At 38.7% G+C, this 19456-nt stretch overlaps 1 protein-coding gene across 7 annotated transcripts in view; it reads right to left on the bottom strand.

The window, feature by feature from the left end:
- Window positions 1–19456, bottom strand: part of TCAIM (T cell activation inhibitor, mitochondrial) — a 75422-nt gene that overhangs the window by 41026 nt on the left and 14940 nt on the right. For 6 of the 7 annotated variants that reach the window (XM_042956473.1, XM_007099039.3, XM_042956477.1 and 3 more), the window contains 2 exons: window positions 9192–9267; window positions 3349–3484 (listed from right to left, as the gene is read on the bottom strand). In XM_042956473.1, coding sequence (XP_042812407.1) covers window positions 3349–3484; window positions 9192–9220 — 165 coding nt within the window. In that variant the 5' untranslated portion in view covers window positions 9221–9267. Of the gene's footprint in view, window positions 1–3348; window positions 3485–5710; window positions 6049–9191; window positions 9268–19456 lie in introns of those variants that run through there. The other variant, XM_042956476.1, reaches the window with a different exon arrangement.

Here is a 19456-nt window from a genome sequence, read left to right as displayed (position 1 = left end):
TAGTGAAACAAAATATCCCAGTCCTACTACCGGGGTCTGGCTCCTCAAAAGCTCAATTATTGGGAAAAAAAGTTTTGCTTGGTGGAAAAAAAGTTCATCATCGTCTCTGTTAATAACTTAACATACCTAGGCCAAAGATTTTATAACTGACTGCCCGGAAAATCCAATGGAGGGGGACCCCAGATCACCTTGAGCCAGATCCCCATTCCTTGTCTAACTTCTCTCATCTCTGAGAGGCCTGGGACAATGTCGATGCAGCCATCAAATGGCAGGCCCAGGTGGACTATACTAGATTATGTGGAAGGACAGCCTATATAGTACTTCCCTCCGTCTGGTCAGGGTCATATGTACTGAAAACTATTCATCCATCTTTCTTCCTGCTCTCACTTGCTAGAGGGAAACATTTGGGAGTCCAAGTGTATGGGGACAGGGAGACTCAAAGGAAGCAGTGTGCCTTACAAATTGGCAGTTAAAAAGATAATAAATGGCTTCCTGAGTGTATAATCCAAAATTATGGCCCTGCCACCTGGGCAGCGGATGGTCCTGGGGCTACCACACTCCCATTTACATGCTAAACCATATGATTAGAGTGCAAGCAGTTGTAGAAATTATAACCAATGAAACTGCCAGGGCTCTTAACTTACTAGCCAAGCAACAAACCAAATGGGCAATGTTATCTATCAAAATCGCTTGGACTTAAATTATCTGCTTGCTTCTGAGGGAGGAGTTTGTAAAAAGTTTAACTTAAGCAACTGCTGCCTACAGATAATGAGAAAAAGTCATAGAAGAGATCACAGAACAAATGAAAAGGACTGCTCATGTCCCCGACCAGGCCTGGAATGGTTAAAACCCCAGGGAATTATTTGGAGGATTTTCAACTGTCAGGGGATTCAAAACTCTCATAAAAATTATCCTCCTAATTCTGGGAGGGTGCTTAATCATACCTTCCTTAGCTCCCCAGTCTGCCTCCAGTCTCACTGAGGCCATGATTACAAAAAAAAAAAAAAAAAAAAAAAAAAAGACAGCACTCATGTAATGGTGTTATAAAAATATAAACCTCTAAACCAAGATGATGATCTTTGACCCAAAACAGAGGGGTCTGAGCATGAAAGGGGGGAATATGGTAGGGTCCCCTCCCTAAGGAAAGAAAAAAAACCCTCAAGGCAATCTGACTATATGCTTATGACAACATCCCTCAGGACCTTGTAACATGAGACCACTTAATCAGACTGCATGTTTGTGTGTTACCATATATGGGAGACAAAGAAGTAAAAAATACATTAAAAACTGTGCCATGTGGCACTGGGGACTCAGTTCTTCTGGTAAGAACCCAACTAAGCAGTGCCCCAGGAATAAAGTTGCTTCCTGGAAGGCAAAGCCTGGTATCATGACTCTCTGTGCGAGAATCCTGCTACAGTGGAGGAAGGAAAACATTCACCTACTACTAGGCTTAATTTTTCCATACGTGCTGGTTTAAAAACTAGGTAATTAGCAACCCCGAGGTAATGGCTATTTTTCTGTTGATTCGTTTTACCAATCACTTAGAAAGGATCTGAACTTGAGTAGCCAACATATGTATCAAATATCACAATCAGAATATTTTCCTAGAGCAAAGAAGCAAAATTAATTTTTTCCACAAGTAGAAAAAAATTACATAATAATGTTCTAAATTTTCAAGAGTTTTAAATTCCTTATCATGTTAAACCAGGTATTAATGTTAAGGAAGATAAACAGAACCAATGAAATAATTTCTATCTAATGTCAAACAATATTGACCCTCGCACTAAGTTTATTGTAAGTTCCTTTTCATCTCAGTTTGCATTCCTTCAACATACAATAACTGAGGCTGTAGGGAATTAATCAGTGGCATGCAACAGAAGGGAAAACCATTTAGGGGACTAAAAAACCTTCCTGTAACCATCCTTTTTTTACTTTACATTTTAGTTTTTATTAAAAAATTTTTTTCTTACATGTATTTGAGAGAGAGAGTGTGAGTAGGCAGAGGGGCAGAGGGAGAGAAAGAATCTTTAGCAGACTCCATGCTCAGCACAGAGCCCGATGCAGGGCTCCATCCCACGACCCTGGGATCATGACCTGAGCCAAAATCAAGAGCTGAATGCTCAGCTGAGCCACCCAGGCGCCCCCCTTGTAAGCATCCTTAACAATAGGATGGACCATGGTCATAGAAGCCTGAAATTTTCTTTCTAACTCTCAATTTTACTCTGAAAACTGATCAGAAAACATGATTACTAATACTGTAAGGAGTTTCCATGATAGCTTTATAGACTTCATTAAAAATGACAGCTTTCATATAAAGGAAAAACTCAGTCTGTCTCCTGTGTGCCTCCTTTATTATTCACACAAAACACTTCACTTCTGATACTTCTGGTCACCAAATGGGTGGTTTTTCCCCACAATAAGCAATTCTCTGTAACATCAGCTGGGTGCCCTACAATTTAACTCAATTGTGACATTATTCACCCAGAGACAGCATCAGATCCCACAGGTTAAGGGCTCGGTCTCACAAGACTGTTCTCTCCCCCCACCCCATACGCGCGCGCGCGCACACACACACACACACACACACACACACACACACACACCAGATGCCAGGTGCACCTGTTATCACCTGTGCCTCTGACCAACCAGCTATTTGCAGCACCCCCTCCTTAGGTTCTATTAATTTGCTACAGCAGCTCACAGAACTCAGGGAAAAACTTACCTATGTTTACCGTATTAAAGAATGTAAAGGATGCAGATAAACAGCCAGATGAAGAGATACACAGGGAACTTGTGTCCCTGCAGAGTCGGGGAGCCCTACCCTCCAGTGTAGATGTGTTTACCCACCTGGAAGCTGTCTGAACCCCATACTACAGGAGTTTGATGGAGGCTTCCACACCAGGCATGATCAATTTTTAACTCAATTTCCAGCCCTTCTCTCTTCTCTGGAGGTTGAGGTTTGGAGCTGAAAATTCCAAGCTTCTAATCATGCCTTGGTCTTTCTGGCGACCAGCCCTCATCCAGGAGCCACCCAGGGTCACTTCATTAGAACAAAAGATGCTTCTGGTGCTGCTACCACTTAGGAATTTACAAGGGTTTTATGAGCTTTGTGTCAGGAACTGGGGGCAGAGAGCAATATATGTATTTTCCATTTCCTCAGATTTCATAAAAAAACCATAGCTATATTTTCAATTTTCAGTATATATATTTCAAATTAATTCAAAACACTGACTTTATCACCATGACAGAAAAATTCAAATTTATAAAACTCTGTATTATACTGTGTCAAAAAGAAATAAAATAAACTGAAATGTGAACTAAAGGTTAAATAAATAAATAAATGTTTACCCTCTCTCTGGGGTGTTGTCCAAAGAAATCTGGATGTACTGCAAAATAGAATGGCCTCAAGGCATTGACTGCTTCAGCTCCAGATAAAGCTCTTGAGGAGAGAAACCAGTGTGGAAATATCTTCTCCAGACATAACCTTTTAAAAAGATTCAGATTTATTATTTATCAAGGCACGGACACACACACACTCAGATCCTCAATGCATAAAGTGACAATAACATCAAAATTATTATGTATGGAAGATACCATAGAAACAAGACAGAAACCAAAACTGTGGTTTTCTGAAATATATAAAAGTTTTGACAAGCAAATGTCCACGTCTGAAATAAATAAGTTGCGGGGATGTGATGTACAGCATAGGCAATATAGTCAATAATATCATAATAACTTTGTATGGTGACAGATGGTTAACTATGCTTATCAGGGAGATCATTTAATAATGTATAAAAACATTGACTCATGATGTACACTTGAAACTAAGGATACTGTATGTCAATTATACTTAAAAAGAATTTAAAATTAAATTAAGAAATATATTAAAGTTTTAACAAGCAGCGAGTACCACGTGGCTTCTAAAAACAGTGATTTTAAATTCTTCTGGTGCAATATGAAAAAATAATATCAATTAATAATGAAATTTCCAAATTTCCCCTCAAAGCCTATTATGAAATACTAAATGGCATTACTACAGATGATGACAATTTTCTATAACATTTTTTTCTTCAGATAAAAAAAAAAACTCAATATCCAATAATATAATCTTTTCTTTATAGTGAAAAATATTTTGAAAATTATAATGCTTAAAAAGAGATACAAGATGTCCCTTGGTTTACTTCCTCATTGCTAGCATGCTAAAATTATTTTAGTTGGATAACTTAACATTCTCATTCTTAGATTCTGGCATAACTCACCTAGGAGTGTTTTTTTAAAGTGTAGTTTTAAATCCAAATGAAAATATTTACAATTTTGGGGAAGCACTTCCACGACATCTATTTTTGAACGTTACAATTTTACCTTTTCCATTCCATAATGGTCTATAAAGAAGTCTAAATATTAGGCACATTTTTGTCTTAATACATTACCTCATAGATAATTGAGCATGAGTGTTGTCTCATACAGTATTGAATCTACAGAAAGGTTTTATATTTTTAAAATGAGAGATTATCGAATCATTTATGAGATTTTGTTAACAATCTGGAGACCACCAGCATATTTTCAGATTACCTTTGGTTTTGTTTTGGGGTTTTTTTGCATATATTTGACCCTTTTACAAAGTCAGTATATGTAGGCTGTGTACAAAGGACGACAACAGGAGCCTGAACAATAAAGGAAACAGTAAACAGGTACCCGAGTCCTCAAAGTGAGGCAGCATAAGTAAAGATTGGTGATGGCTCCACTCAGTCCCCATTTGAGTTTCAGTTCTCATTTCTAAGTGTCTCACGGACACTTAGCTGTCCTGTCAGCCTGTCAAATTTTGTGTCTATAAAAAGGAATAGAGGTCACTGTCTTCCTTCTAATCTCTGCCTGGATACAGAATGCAAGGAAGCAGTTCAATCCAGGATTATCTTCCTTATTTCTGTCCTTCGGGTACCACTGTTCTCAGAGTTGCCAAAGCACAAACCTGCAGAGGTACCACTGCCCAAAGCAGTTCACACCCCCACCCCATTTTGGGGTGCTCTGGAAGTGGGTTATTTCTTCTCACTTTACAGTGTCCCTGGAAACCGTTCCCTCTTTCCATTTTCTGTGCTCCCCATTTATCACCACAGGGTTGGACTGCATAGCCTCACCATCCGTCTACCCCCCAGTCTTATCCCTACCATATTACATACAGGTTAATTTTCCTGAAATTCCACTACCACTGTATTCCCTGCTAAAACACCTCTGCTCGTGTTTCAACTCCTGCTGAAAAAACTCCACTTCTTAGTCTGGTATTCAAGTCCTCTGTAATCATTTCCAATCTGTCTTTACAACATGACCTCCTACCACTTCTTTAGACACCTCAGGTCAACTCTCAGTGATCTCTCTCATTCTTCCCTTTCTTCTGCGTGGTTTCTAAGCCCTAAACACGCTCTCTGTGCCTTAGTTCCATCTACCCAAACAGTACTCACTCACTAAACAATTATTGTGTAAGTGCTACGTGCCAGAAGGCAAGATGCCCGTGTCCCCCAGATACTTCCCTTTAGTATCCTCACTATAAACAGTCTTCCCTTCTTCTAATCTCTAAAAACAGAAACTGTGGACCCAGCATATTTGGAGCACCATACCATAATGTGTGAGAGACGTTTCCATTTGTCCTCTTCCTCCACCCACACCCATCCTCCTCAGGTATCATGCACCCTTGAAGGCTGTAAACATGGTTTACATGTGTACTTGCTGTTGTTCGGTTCGTTAGTTGGCATCTGCTGAGAAGCACTAGCCAAACACACTTGGATGTGCGAGAGAAGTGCTGGGAAAGGGAGAAGGTAGGGAGAACTTTCAAACCAGGAGCTAGGTCTGACACCTGTAGGAGAGAGGGGAGGCAGGACTGGGTAGGAAGTCTTGGGCTGCAGCACAGTTCCAAGAAGCGCTCAGGTAGGCCGGTGGAGTGTCCTTGGGCCAAAGATGCCCACTGGCAGAGTCCTGTGTCTTGCTGGAGTGAGCCTGACTTAGTATTCCTGCTTTGCTTGGTCACTGACAGCCAGGAAAGCGTGGCTTCGGTACCAATCCTTTGGTGGACCCGGAGAGGCCAGAGAGCTCAGTGGGTATCTTTTTTTTTTTTTTTTTAATTTTTTTTTTTCAACGTTTATTTATTTTTGGGACAGAGAGAGACAGAGCATGAACGGGGGAGGGGCAGAGAGAGAGAATCAGAAACAGGCTCCAGGCTCTGAGCCATCAGCCCAGAGCCTGATGCGGGGCTTGAACTCATGGACTGCGAGATCGTGACCTGGCTGAAGTCGGACGCCCAACCCACTGCGCCACCCAGGCGCCCCGCTCAGTGGGTATCTTATAACCACCACAGCACAGGGTCTGGCACAAGTATTATTGTTTTTATTTTTTAAATTTTTTAAAAATGTTTGTTTATTTTTGAGAGAGAGAGAGAGAGACAGAGACAGAGAGTGTGAACGGGGGAGGGGCAAAGAGAGAGGGAGACAATCTGAAGCAGGTTCCAGGCGCTGAGCTGTCAGAACAGAGCCCAGTGTGGGGCTCAAACTCATCAACCACGAGATCATAACCTGAGCCAAAGTCGGACACTTAGGTGCCCCAAGTATTATTTTTAATGTACATTAAATGAATGTATAGTAGGTTTTTAATGAAAGGAAACAAAACAATCAAGGAAAGGTAAATGGAAAACAATATTATACTGCTTGAAATTGAGCAGATTCAGCACATGAAAATCTGAAATTGCAAGATATTGAGGAAAAGATTAGATTTTGTAGGCCACGTGGCCTGTCTTACAACTATCTTACTTTGCTGCTATAGCAGGAAAGCAGCCACAATGAGCACGTGAATGAGTGTGGCCGCGGTCAGACAGAACTTCACTCACATAAATAGGCAGTGGGCCCGTCTGCCTCATGGACTATACTTTGCTGACCTCTGCACTAGAGGAAGCATCCCGAGTACATTAAAACATACGTGCACAATTTCCTTCTAATTTTTGTGGAACAGACTATGCAAGAGAGAGATCTGTCAAATTATTTGCATTTTTCCAAAAAGGAAAGTTATCCTGCCTATAAGAGCAAAGCTGCTTTGAGTGCAATGCAGAGCCATTAACAACCCGTCAGGGGATCAGGGCCTTTGCGAGGTAAGGAATGTCACCACTGGTATCTGCTTTGCATAGGATGCGATTTCTCATTAACGAAGACTTTGCACTCTAGTTACTCCAGGGCAGTGTTCATCAGGATCCATCGCACCGTAAAAGCAACTTACTGGGCTACGAACCGGCATTAAAAAAGAGAGGGTGCACAATAGAAAGTATCACTGGATACGTATTTTTTAATGTTTTGTTTTTGAGAGAGGGAGGGAGAGAGAGAGAGAGAGAGAGAGAGAGAGAGAGAGAGAGAGAGAGAGGTGTGACAGAGCGTGAGAGGGGGAGGGGCAGAAAGGGAGGGAGACTGAATCCCAAGCAGGCTCCAGGCTCTGAGCTGTCAGCACAGAGACATCATACCCTGAACTGAAGTCGGCAGCTTAACCGACCGAGCCACCCAGACGCCCCAATATCACTGCATATTTTCTCAGGCTCAGTTGGTTAAGCCTCTGACGTCAACTCAGCTCCTGGTTTCAAGGTTCGCGGGTTGGAGCCCTGTGTCCGACTCTGTGCTTACAGTGTGGAGCCTGCTTGGGACTCTTTCTCTCCCCATCTCTTTCTCTGCCCCTCCCCAACTTGTGTGCGCGTGCATGCTCTCTCTAAATAAATAAATAAATAAACTTAAAAAAAAAAAAAGAAAATATCACTGGGTAACTATTGTTATGAAACTTGTATTTTAAGGATTATGATTAAAATGCTGTTTTCCGAAGGCTGGAATAAAAACAAGCTGGAAAAGCGTGGCTCTGTTCTACAACCACTACTATTCACTGCCTGTCAAAGGCATGGAGTGAGGAGGCAACCATCACTGAAGGGAATGGTCCATGAGATGTTACAGAACTCATTCCTCCAGGCTCCCATGGTCTCTCCTGTATCAGAGCATGAAAACACAATACTTGAGCCTGGCTTTCTGTGGCATGAAGAATGTCTCCTCATCTGCAGAAGAACAGTTTTTCAGGGCACTGTATCCCAGTCACTTTGTTTCCCTGCCACTCCCCCTCCCCCTTATCTCTTCACAGTTGTGTCAGGAATTCTGTCAGAGAAAGTCTCCCTTTGTTTGCGAATCCTTGTTATTTACAACTTGGTGGAAAAAGTGTTTCCTCTAAACAACTTCCTTTTGACAGGAACTATTTACTTACACAGAATAGTTATTTAAAGGAACTAATTACTGCCAAGTATGTTTCAGAAACCCAAAACTTCACATATTTTTATGTAGCAGGTCAAATTGTCTTGTAGTTATATATTTTGAGCCAAATGAACAATATTTTCCCCTTTTTTGACTTGGCTACCAAGAAGCCAGGACTGAATTTGATGTCTGAGTAATTGTTGACCAGTTCTGGTTTTCTTTTTTTTTTTTTTTAATTCTTAATGTTTATTTATTTTTGAGAGAGATAGAGTGTGAGTGAGGAGGGGCAGAGAGAAAGGGAGACATAGAATCCAAAGCAGGCTCCAGGCTCTGAGCTGTCAGCACAGAGCCCGACGTGGGGCTCAAACTCACGAACCTCGAGATCATGACCTGAGCCAAAGTCAGATGCTTAATCAGTTCTGCTTTTTAATATGATTTTTTTTCTCTACAGGGCTTTTGATCTCTTTCAATTACACTATATTGGCCTATTATACAATGTCAATTAAATTCATATATTTGAACTCAAATCCTTTCTTGAAGTAGGATTTAGATTATATATCATTAGTAGCAAATACAGTAATCAAATGATCCTACTATACAATTAAATACAATTTAAATGTAAAGTGGTTTTCCATATGACAGCATAGACTTGAGGGCAACATGACAAAAACTGTGCTAAGGACAATCTTTATCTTTTTTTCTCTTAAATTTTTCATACTGAACTATTCTGAAACATGGTATTTTTTTTCAGCTTCTGCCCTGAATGAACTCTTGGAGGGTCTGGATGTTCATATGAATTTTCTTTTTCTTTTTTTGTTCCTGTCCTCCATCATAATATAATTTTAGAATTTGAAAAATAAAAATAAATTAAAATTATCCAAATGCATAACAGATACCCCCACCCACACTATTTACAGATTGGACCACACAGCTTACCTTCTCACCGGTCTCAGGTGGCAAAACATTTCTGAATATATGTATATACATCAACTGCCAGCCATCCATTAATCACCTAAAAAGTTAAGCAGATACAAGTAATGAACAAATGGAATTTGAAATTAAAAATTACCATTTATATTAGCATCCCCCACTCCCAATATGAAATGCTTATCCATAAATCTAACAAAATATGTACAAGATCTATGAGTAAAACTGTGAAATTGATGAAATCAAAGAATTAAATAAATGGATATCCTATGTACATGAATAGGAAGACTCAATATTGTCAAGATATCACTACTTTCCAACTTGATCTATAGGACAATAGATTAAATCTATAGATTCAGTGCAATCCCAATCAAAACTCCAGTAAGTTATTTTATGGATATTGGAGGTTCTTCAAAAAGTTAAAAATAGAACTACCCCAGAACCCAGCAATCACACCATTAGATATTTACCAAAGGATACAAAAATACAGATTTGAAGGGGTACATGCATCCTGATGTTTATAGTAGCAATATCAACAATAGCCAAACTATGGAGAGAGTCCAAATGTCCATCAAGTGATGAGTGGATAAAAAAGATGTGGTACACACACACGTAGGAATATTACTCAGCCATCAGAAAGAATGCAACCATGTGGATGGAGCTAGAATGTATTATGCTAAGAGAAAGAAATCAGTTAGAGAGAAAAATACCATATGATTTCATCACTCATATGTGCAATTTAAGAAACAAAACAGACCAAGAAAAAAAAAAGAGAAACAAAATAGACAAACATATGGGATGGGGGAAGAAAAAGAGAGAGGGAAACAAACCACAAGAGACCCTTAATGATGGAGAACAAACTGAGGGTTGATGGAGGGAAGTGGGTAGGAGATAGGCTAGATGGATATTAAGGAGGGCACTTGTGATGAGCACTGGGTGTTGTATGCGGGTGATGAATCACTGAATTCTACTCCTGAAACCAATACTGCACTGTATGTTAACCAAAATTAAAAAAAAAAGAAAGAAAGAAAGAAACCAGCATACAGATGTCTAAAGAAGCTTTATTCATAATTGCCAAAACTGGGGAGCAACCGAGATGTTCTTCAGAAGGTGAATGGATAAACTGTGGTACATTCAGACAATGGAATATTATTCAGCACTAAAAAGAAAAACAGCCATCAGGCCATGAAAAGATGTGGAAGAAGCTTCCAAAGCTATAGTAATTAAAACAGTATACTGACATAAAAATAGACATATAGATTGATGTGACAGAATAGAGAGTCTCAAAATAAGCCCATGCATATATGGTTAATTAATTTATGACAAAGGAGCCAAGACTATACCATGGGGAAAGGACATTCTCTTCAAGAAATGATGCTGGGAAAATTGGACAGACATATACAAAAGAATGAAATTGGACCCCTGTCTTATACCATACACAAAAATTAATTCAAAATGGATTAATGATTTGAACATAAGACCTAAAAGCATAAAACTCCTAGAAGAAAACAAAAGTGGCCAGCTCTTTGACAATGATATTTTTGAATATGACACCAAAAGCAAAAGCAACAAAAGCAAAAATAAACAAGACAATATCAAACTAAAAGGAAAGCATCAACAAAATGAAAAGGCAACCTCCTGAATGGGAGAAAATCATTGCAAAGCATAAATCTGATAAGGGGCCAATATCAAAATGTATAAAGAACTCAACTCAATAGCAAACAAACAATCTGATTTAAAAAACCTGGGGCGCCTGGGTGGCTCAGTGGGTTAAGCGGCCGACTTCGGCTCGGGTCATGATGTCGCGGTCCGTGAGTTCGAGCCCCGCGTCGGGCTCTGTGCTGACAGCTCAGAGCCTGGAGCCTGTTTCAGATTCTGTGTCTCCCTCTCTCTGACCCTCCCCTGTTCATGCTCTGTCTCTCCCTGTCTCAAAAATAAATAAAAACGTTAAAAAAAATGATTAAAAAAATCTGAATAGACATTTTCTAAAGACATACTGATGGCCAACAGACATATGAAAAGATGCTCAACCTCACTGATTTCAGGGAAATGCAAATCAAAACCACAATCTGATATCACCTCACGCCTGTTAGAATGGTTATTATAAAAAAGGCAAGAAATAACAAGGTTGGTGAGGACGTGAAGAAAAGAAAACCCCTGTACACAGTTGGTTGGAATGTAAATTGGTGTAATCACTATGGAAAATAATATGGAGTTTCCTCAAAAAATGAAAAATAGAATTACCATATGATCCAGTAATTACTTTACTGGTTATTCAAAGAAAACAAGAACACTAATTAAAGATAAAAGCACCTCTATATTTGCTAAAGCATCATTTAGAGTAGCCAAGATATGGACACAATCCAAGTGTCCATTGGTTGAATGAATGGATAAAGACATTGTAGTACACACACACACACACACACACACACACACACACACACACAGAGGAATATATTATTCAGCCATAAAAAAGAATGAAATGTTGCCATTTGCAACAACATGGATGGACTTCAGGGATCATATACAAAGTGAAATAAGTCAGACAAAGAAAGACAAAAACTATATGACCTGTCTTATGTGTGGGATCTAAAAAAAAAATAAAAAGAAAAAACCCATCAAGCTCAGAGATACAGAGAACAGATCGGTGGCTGCAAAGGGTGGGGTGGGGGTGGAGGGAAGAAATGGATGAGCTGTCCTTTTTTTAGTTTACATAAATTTAATATAAAATTTTTAAAAGTTTAAAAAAGAAAAATAAATGAGCTATCAAACCATGAAAAGATGTGGAAGAAACTTGAAGTGACAGAAGCCAATCTACAAAGATTATGTACAGTGTGATTCCAACCATATGACATTCTGGAAAAGGCAACACTATGGAGACAGTAAAAAGTTCAGTGGTTGCCAGAGGTTGGAGGGAGAGAAGGATGAACAGGTGGAGCACAGAGGATTTTTAGGATAGTGAAACTACTCTCTGTACTACCATGGCAGACACACGTCATTATACTTTCGTCAAAACCCATGGAATGTACAACACCAAGAGTGAACCCTAATGTAAGCTGTGGATTTTGGGTGGTAATGATGTAGGTCGCTGTAGGTTCAAACTGTAACAAACGTACCATGCAGGTGCGGAAGACTGTGTGTCAGGGACAGAAGGTATGTGAGAACTCTATATTTTGCTCAATTTTGCTGTGAACCTAAAACTGCTCTAAAAAATAGTGTACTTTTTTAAAAGGTAAGCAGATAAAAGGGGGAAGATTTTAATCACATGAACTTTTCCAACAATTTAGATTATAGGAAGATGTTCAACTATAGTATGATATGCATGTCAACTGACATAGTGATTTAAAAAAATCCTAAGAGGAAAAAAAATCGTATGAGCAGTCCCTTAATAAGTATTGAAATGCCCTATTCACCCAATAATCACCAAGTAAAACATTCCTTTTCTCCCTATTATCAAGCTCTTAGCTGTCTTACTCCCTATTATTCCACTCTTCCAGGCATCTGTTCAGCAGCATTATTCTCTCAAACAAACCATTACATGGCTAAAGTCCTATTCCATCAAATCTTGAGCATTAAGTATGTTTAAAAAATATTTTCATGATGTAGTTAATATACCTGAACCAAGGTAATGTAATGAAGCATATCTGCCATTAATAAAATGACAGAAATATGTATTTTAAAGACAAATCGAGAATTACCTTGAAAAATTTACGTATTCAAACAACAATTATTTGTTGTATACTTTACTTTCTGGTTAACTGGTGTGGCAAAAGTCTCTGGAATGCAGAATTGTTAGACATATTCATTTCAATGTTTAAAAAGATGATTTTACTTAACCATCTACCTTTATATTTTGTTTGAGACAAATACACAGATACAGGAGATACTCCTACCATTTTGAAGATTTCTGAGATGAAATGGAGGAAAAAGAACCATTTGGACTATCTAAAAGTTCAGTGCAATCTGTGATGGACTGAATTCTCACAAAATTTTCTCAAGAAGTAACCAGAATAATCTAATCTTAGTTAAGATGACACAGATAGAAGGCTCAAAGCTTGCAAAGACCAGAAGGATATACATATCCAATCTTTAACTGGCTACCTGTAGGTAGTAAGATATTAAGTGCTTTAATTTTATTTCCTGGTTTTCTTACAATGAACATGTGGCATACATTCTTAATTTTTTTTAATCAATGCTTTTAACATTCAAATTTAATGAAGAAAATGAGTATAGCAGGAAAGAGGGTTGTTCACTCAGTATTTAAGACAGGACCCTAACCCTGGAATATCTGTCCAAAGACATTCCTGGACTGTAGTCCCAATTTAGCTCAACAAGAAACAGCTTACCACACTCACACATAATGAATTCATTTTTATATTATTATTTTTTTAAGTTTATTTATTTATTTTTTACTAATCTCTACACCCAATGTGAGGCTTGAACTTAAAACCGTGAGATCAAGAGTCACATGCTCTTCTGACTGAGCCAGCCAGGCGCTCATTTTTTATATTATTAAGAAAATTTATGCAATTTAATGGCAAAGATACTAATAAATGAGCTAAAACTGTGGGTAAGAAATGAGGAATAATACTTGAGAGGCATATGATCATCTAAGAATACAGATGGGAAACAGATGAAATACACAACCATGCTCTAACCAATATCCATTATTCAGCATAAAATGATCTAAAAGCACCCTTGAAAAGCCAGAATTACTAAACACCACAAAGCACCTCGGTCTACAACACAACAGTGCAACCTGTTTTGTCTTTTGCAGCAATATCTTAGAAGTTCATAAAATCAAAATGTCTACATCCAATGAATAATGTAGGTGATCCAGAGGACATGCTCTCCTACACATTTTCAAAAGCAAGACATTAAAACACAACACTGAAAAGAAACTGTTATGATAGCTGATTTGAAATAAATGTTTTGAATTTTGAAAGTTAAAGCACACCATAAAGATAATTTAAAAATGTGAAATGAATTTAGGAAAGACTAGCTGTTTCAAATTTGACTCAAAAAGTGTTTTAGAGGCAAATAGCCAAGTTACACTAAACACTTATGAATAAGATTTCCTAGGAAAAGTAGCTCATTTATCACAGAAAGCAGTTTTGTAACTTCAGAGTCAGCTTGGAATTGATCTCCAAAGAATCACCAACAGCAAAATTGCAAAAAATACAGAATGTGACCTTAATGATTTTCTTTATTTTTTTTATTATGAAATTTATTGTCAAATTGGTTTCCATACAACATCCAGTGCTCATCCCAACAGATGCCCTCCTCAATACCCATCACGCACCCACCCCTCCTTCCCACCCCCCATAAACCCTGTTTGTTCTCAGTTTTTAGGAGTCTCTTATGTTTTGGCTCCCTCCCTCTCTAACCATTATTTTTTTTCTTCCCCTCCCCCACGGTCTTCTGTTAAGTTTCTCAGGATCCACATAGGAGTGAAAACATATGGAATCTGCTCTTCTCTGCATGATTTATTTCACTTAGCATCACACTCTCCAGTTCCATCCAGGTTGCTACAAAAGGCCATATTTCACTCTTTCTCATTGCCACGTAGTATTCCATTGTGTATATAAACCACAATTTCTTTATCCATTCGCCAGTTGATGGACATTTAGGCTCTTTCCATAATTTAGATATTGTTGAGAGTGCTGCTATAAACATTGGGGAACAAGTGCCCCTATGCGTCAGCACTCCTGTATCCCTTGGGTAAATTCCTAGCAGTGTTACTCCTGGGTCATAGGGTAGGTCTAGTTTTAATTTTTTGAGGAACCTCCACAATGTTTTCCAGAGTGGCTGCACTAGTTTGCATTCCCACCAACAGTGTAAGAGTGTTCCCGTTTCTCCACATCCTCTCCAGCATCTATAGTCTCCTGTTTTGTTCATTTTAGCCACTCTGACTGGAGTGAGGTGATATCTGAGTGTGGTTTTCATTTGTATTTCCCTGATGAAGAGCGACGTTGAGCATCTTTTCATGTGCCTGTTGGCCATCTGGATGTCTTCTTTAGAGAAGTGTCTACTCATGTTTTCTGCCCATTTCTTCACTGGGTTATTTGTTTTTCGGGTGTGGAGTTTGGTGAGCTCTTTATAGATTTTGGATACTAGCCCTTTGTCTGATATGTCATTTGCAAGTATCTTTTCCCATTCCGTTGGTTGCCTTTTAGTTTTGTTGGCTGTTTCCTTTGCTGTGCAGAAGCTTTTTTTTTTTTAAATTTTTTTTTTAATGTTTATTTATTTTTGAGATAGAGAGAGACAGAGCATGAACGGGGGAGGGTCAGGGAGAGAGGGAGACACAGAATCTGAAACAGGCTCCAGGCTCTGAGCTGTCAGCACAGAGCCCGACGCGGGGCTCGAACTCACGGACTGCAAGATCATGACCTGAGCCGAAGTCGGCTGCTTAACCGACTGAGCCACCCAGGCGCCCCTGTGCAGAAGCTTTTTATCTTCATGAGGTCCCAATAGTTCATTTTTGCTTTTAATTCACTTGCCTTTGGGGATGTGTCAAGTAAGAAATTGCCGCGGCTCAGGTCAGAGAGGTTTTTCCCTGCCTTCTCCTCTAGGGTTTTGATGATTTCCTGTCTTACACTCAGGTCCTTTATCCATTTTGAGTTTGTTTTTGTGAATGGTGTAAGAAAGTGGTCTAGTTTCATCCTTCTACATATTGCTGTCCAGTTCTCCCAGCACCATTTGTTAAAGAGACTGTCTTTTTTCCATTGGATAGTCTTTCCTGCTTTGTCAAAGATTAGTTGGCCATACTTTTGTGGGTCTAGTTCTGGGGTTTCTATTCTATTCCATTGGTCTATGTGTCTGTTTTTGTGCCAATACCATGCTGTCTTGATGATTACAGCTTTGTAGTAGAGGCTAAAGTCTGGGATTGTGATGGCTCTTGCTTTGCTCTTCTTCTTCGATATTTGGTTATTCGGGGCCTTTTGTGGTTCCATATAAATTTTAGGATTGCTTGTTCTAGCTTCGAGAAGAATGCTGGTGCAATTTTGATTGGGATTGTATCGAATGTGTAGATTGCTTTGGGTAGTATTGACATTTTAACAATATTTATTCTTCCAATCCATGAGCATGATGTTTTTCCATTTCATTGTATCTTCTTCAATGTCCTTCATAAGCTTTCTATAGTTTTCAGCATACAGATCTTTTACATCTTTGGTCAGGTTTATTCCTAGGTATTTTATGCTTCTTGGTGCACTTGTGAATGGGATCAGTTTCTTTATTTGTCTTTCTGTTGCTTCATTATTAGTGTATAAGAATGCAACTGATTTCTGTACATTGATTTTGTATCCTGCGACTTTGCTGAATTCATGTATCAGTTCTAGCAGACTTTTGGTGGAGTCTATTGGGTTTTCCATGTAGAGTATCATGTCATCTGCAAAAAGTGAAAGCTTGACTTCATCTTTGCCAATTTTGATGCCTTTGATTTCCTTTTGTTGTCTGATTGCTGATGCTAGCACTTCCAACACTGTGTTAAACAACAGTGGTGAGAGTGGACATCCCTGTCGTGTTCCTGATCTCAGGGAGAAAGCTCTCAGTTTTTCCCCATTGAGGATATTAGCTGTGGGCTTTTCATAAATGGCTATTATGATGTTTAAGTATGTCCCTTCTATCCCAACTTTCTCGAGGGTTTTTATTAGGAAAGGAGGCTGAATTTTGTCAAATGCTTTTTCTGCATCTTTTGATTGACAGGATCATATGGTTCTTACCTTTTCTTAATGTGATGCACCATATTGATTGATTTGCAAATGTTGAACCAGCCCTGCAGCCCAGAAATGAATCCCACTTGATCATGGTGAATCATTCTTTTTATATGCTGTTGAACTTGATTTGTTAGTATCCTGTTGAGAATTTTTGCATCCATATTCATCAGGGATATTGGCCTGTAGTTCTCTTTTTTTTTGCTGGGTCTCTGTCTGGTTTAGGAATCAAAGTAATGCTGGCTTCATAGAATGAGTCTGGAAGTTTTCCTTCCCTTTCTATTTTTTGGAACAGCTTGAGAAGGATAGGTATTATCTCTGCTTTAAATGTCTCGTAGAATTCCCCTGGGATGCCATCTGGGTCCTGGACTCTTATTTGTTGGGAAATTTTTGATAACTGATTCAATTTCTTTGCTGGTTATGGGTCTGTTCAAGTTTTCTATTTCTTCCCGTTTGAGTTTTGGAAGTGTGTGGGTGTTTAGGAATTTGTCCATTTCTTCCAGGTGTACAGTTTGTTGGCATATAATTTTTCATAGTATTCCCTGATAACTTCTTGTATTTCTGAGGGATTGGTTGTAATAATTCCACTTTCATTCATGAATTTTTCTATTTGGGTCATCTCCCTTTTCTTTTTGAGAAGCATGGCTAGAGGTTTATCAGTTTTGTTTATTTTTTCAAAAAACCAACTCTTGGTTTCATTGGTCTGCTCTACTGTTTTTTTAGATTCTATATTGTTTATTTCTGCTCTGATCTTTATTATTTCTCTTCTGCTGCTGGGTTTAGGGTGTCTTTGCTGTTCTGCTTCTATTTTCTTTAGGTGTGCTGTTAGATTTTGTATTTGGGATTTTTCTTGTTTCTTGAGATAGGCCTGGACTGCAATGTATTTTCCTCTCAGGACTGCCTTCGCTGCATTTCCAAAGCGTCTGGATTGTTGTATTTTCATTTTCTTTTGTTTCCATATATTTTTAATTTCTTCTCTACTTGTCTGGTTGACCCATTCATTCTTTAGTAAGGTGTTCTTTAAGCTCCATGCTTTTGGAGGTTTTCTAGACTTTTTCCTGTGGTTGACTTCAAGCTTCATAGCACTGTGGTCTGAAAGTATGCATGGTATGATCTCAACTCTTTTATATTTATGAAGGGCTGTTTTGTGACCCAGTATGTGATCTATCTTGGAGAATGTTCCATGTGCATTCGAGAAGAAAGTATATTCTGTTGCTTTGGGATGCAGAGTTCTAAATATATCTGTCAAGTCCATCTGATCCAATGTATCATTCAGGGCCCTTGTTTCTTTATTGACTGTGTGTCTAGATGATCTATCCATTTCTGTAAGTGGAGTGTTAATGTCCCCTGCAATTACCACATTCTTATCAATAAGGTTGCTTATGTTTATGAGTAATTGTTTTATATATTTGGGGGCTCCAGTATTCGGCGCATAGACATTTATAATTGTTAGCTCTTCCTGATGGATAGACCCTGTAATTATTATATAATGCCCTTGTTCATCTCTTGTTACAGCCTTTAATTTAAAGCCTAGTTTGTCTGATATAAGTATGGCTACTCCAGCTTTCTTTTGACTTCCAGTGGCATGATAAATAGTTCTCCATCCCCTCACTTTCAATCTGAAGATGTCCTCAGGTCTAAAATGAGTCTCTTGTAGACAGCAAATAGATGGGTCTTGTTTTTTTGTGCATTCTGATACCCTATGTCATTTGGTTGGAGCATTTAGTCCATTTACATTCAGTGTTATTATTGAAAGATATGGGTTTAGAGTCATTGTGATGTCTGTAGGTTTCATGCTTGCAGTGATGTCTCTGGTACTTTGTCTCACAGGATCCCCCTTAGGATCTCTTGTAGGGCTGGTTTAGTGGTGATAAATTCCTTCAGTTTTTGTTTGTTTGGGAAGACCTTTATCTCTTCTTCTATTCTAAATGACAGACTTGCTGGATAAAGGATTCTTGGCTGCATATTTTTTTCTGTTCATCACATTGAAGATTTCCTGCCATTCCTTTCTGGCCTGCCAAGTTTCAGTAGACAGATCCGTCACGAGTCTTATAGGTCTCCCTTTATATGTTAGAGCGTGTTTATCCCTAGCTGCTTTCAGAATTCTCTCTATCCTTATATTTTGCCAGTTTCACTATGATATGTCGTGCAGAAGATCGGTTCAAGGTATGTCTGAAGGGAGTTCTCTGTGCTTCTTGGATTTCAATGCCTTTTTCCTTTCCCAGTTCAGAGACGTTCTCAGCTATGATTTCTTCAAGTACACCTTCAGCACCTTTCCCTCTCTCTTCCTCCTCTGGAATCCCAATTATGCGTACATTATTTCTTTTAATTATGTCACTTAGTTCTCTAAGCCTCCCCTCATGCTCCTGGATTTTTTTTTATCTTTTTCTCAGCTTCTTCTTTTTCCATAATTTTATCTTCTATTTCACCTATTCTCTTCTCTGCCTCTTCAATCCGAGCTGTGGTCGCCTCCATTTTATTTTGCACCTCATTTATAGCATTTTTTAGCTCCTCATGACTGTTTCTTAGTCTCTTGATCTCTGTAGCAATAGATTCTCT

The sequence above is a fragment of the Panthera tigris genome, chromosome C2 (assembly GCF_018350195.1).
Source record: "Panthera tigris isolate Pti1 chromosome C2, P.tigris_Pti1_mat1.1, whole genome shotgun sequence".
Classification (NCBI taxonomy): Eukaryota; Metazoa; Chordata; class Mammalia; order Carnivora; family Felidae; genus Panthera; species Panthera tigris.
This window is presented reverse-complemented; position numbering and strand designations above follow the sequence as displayed.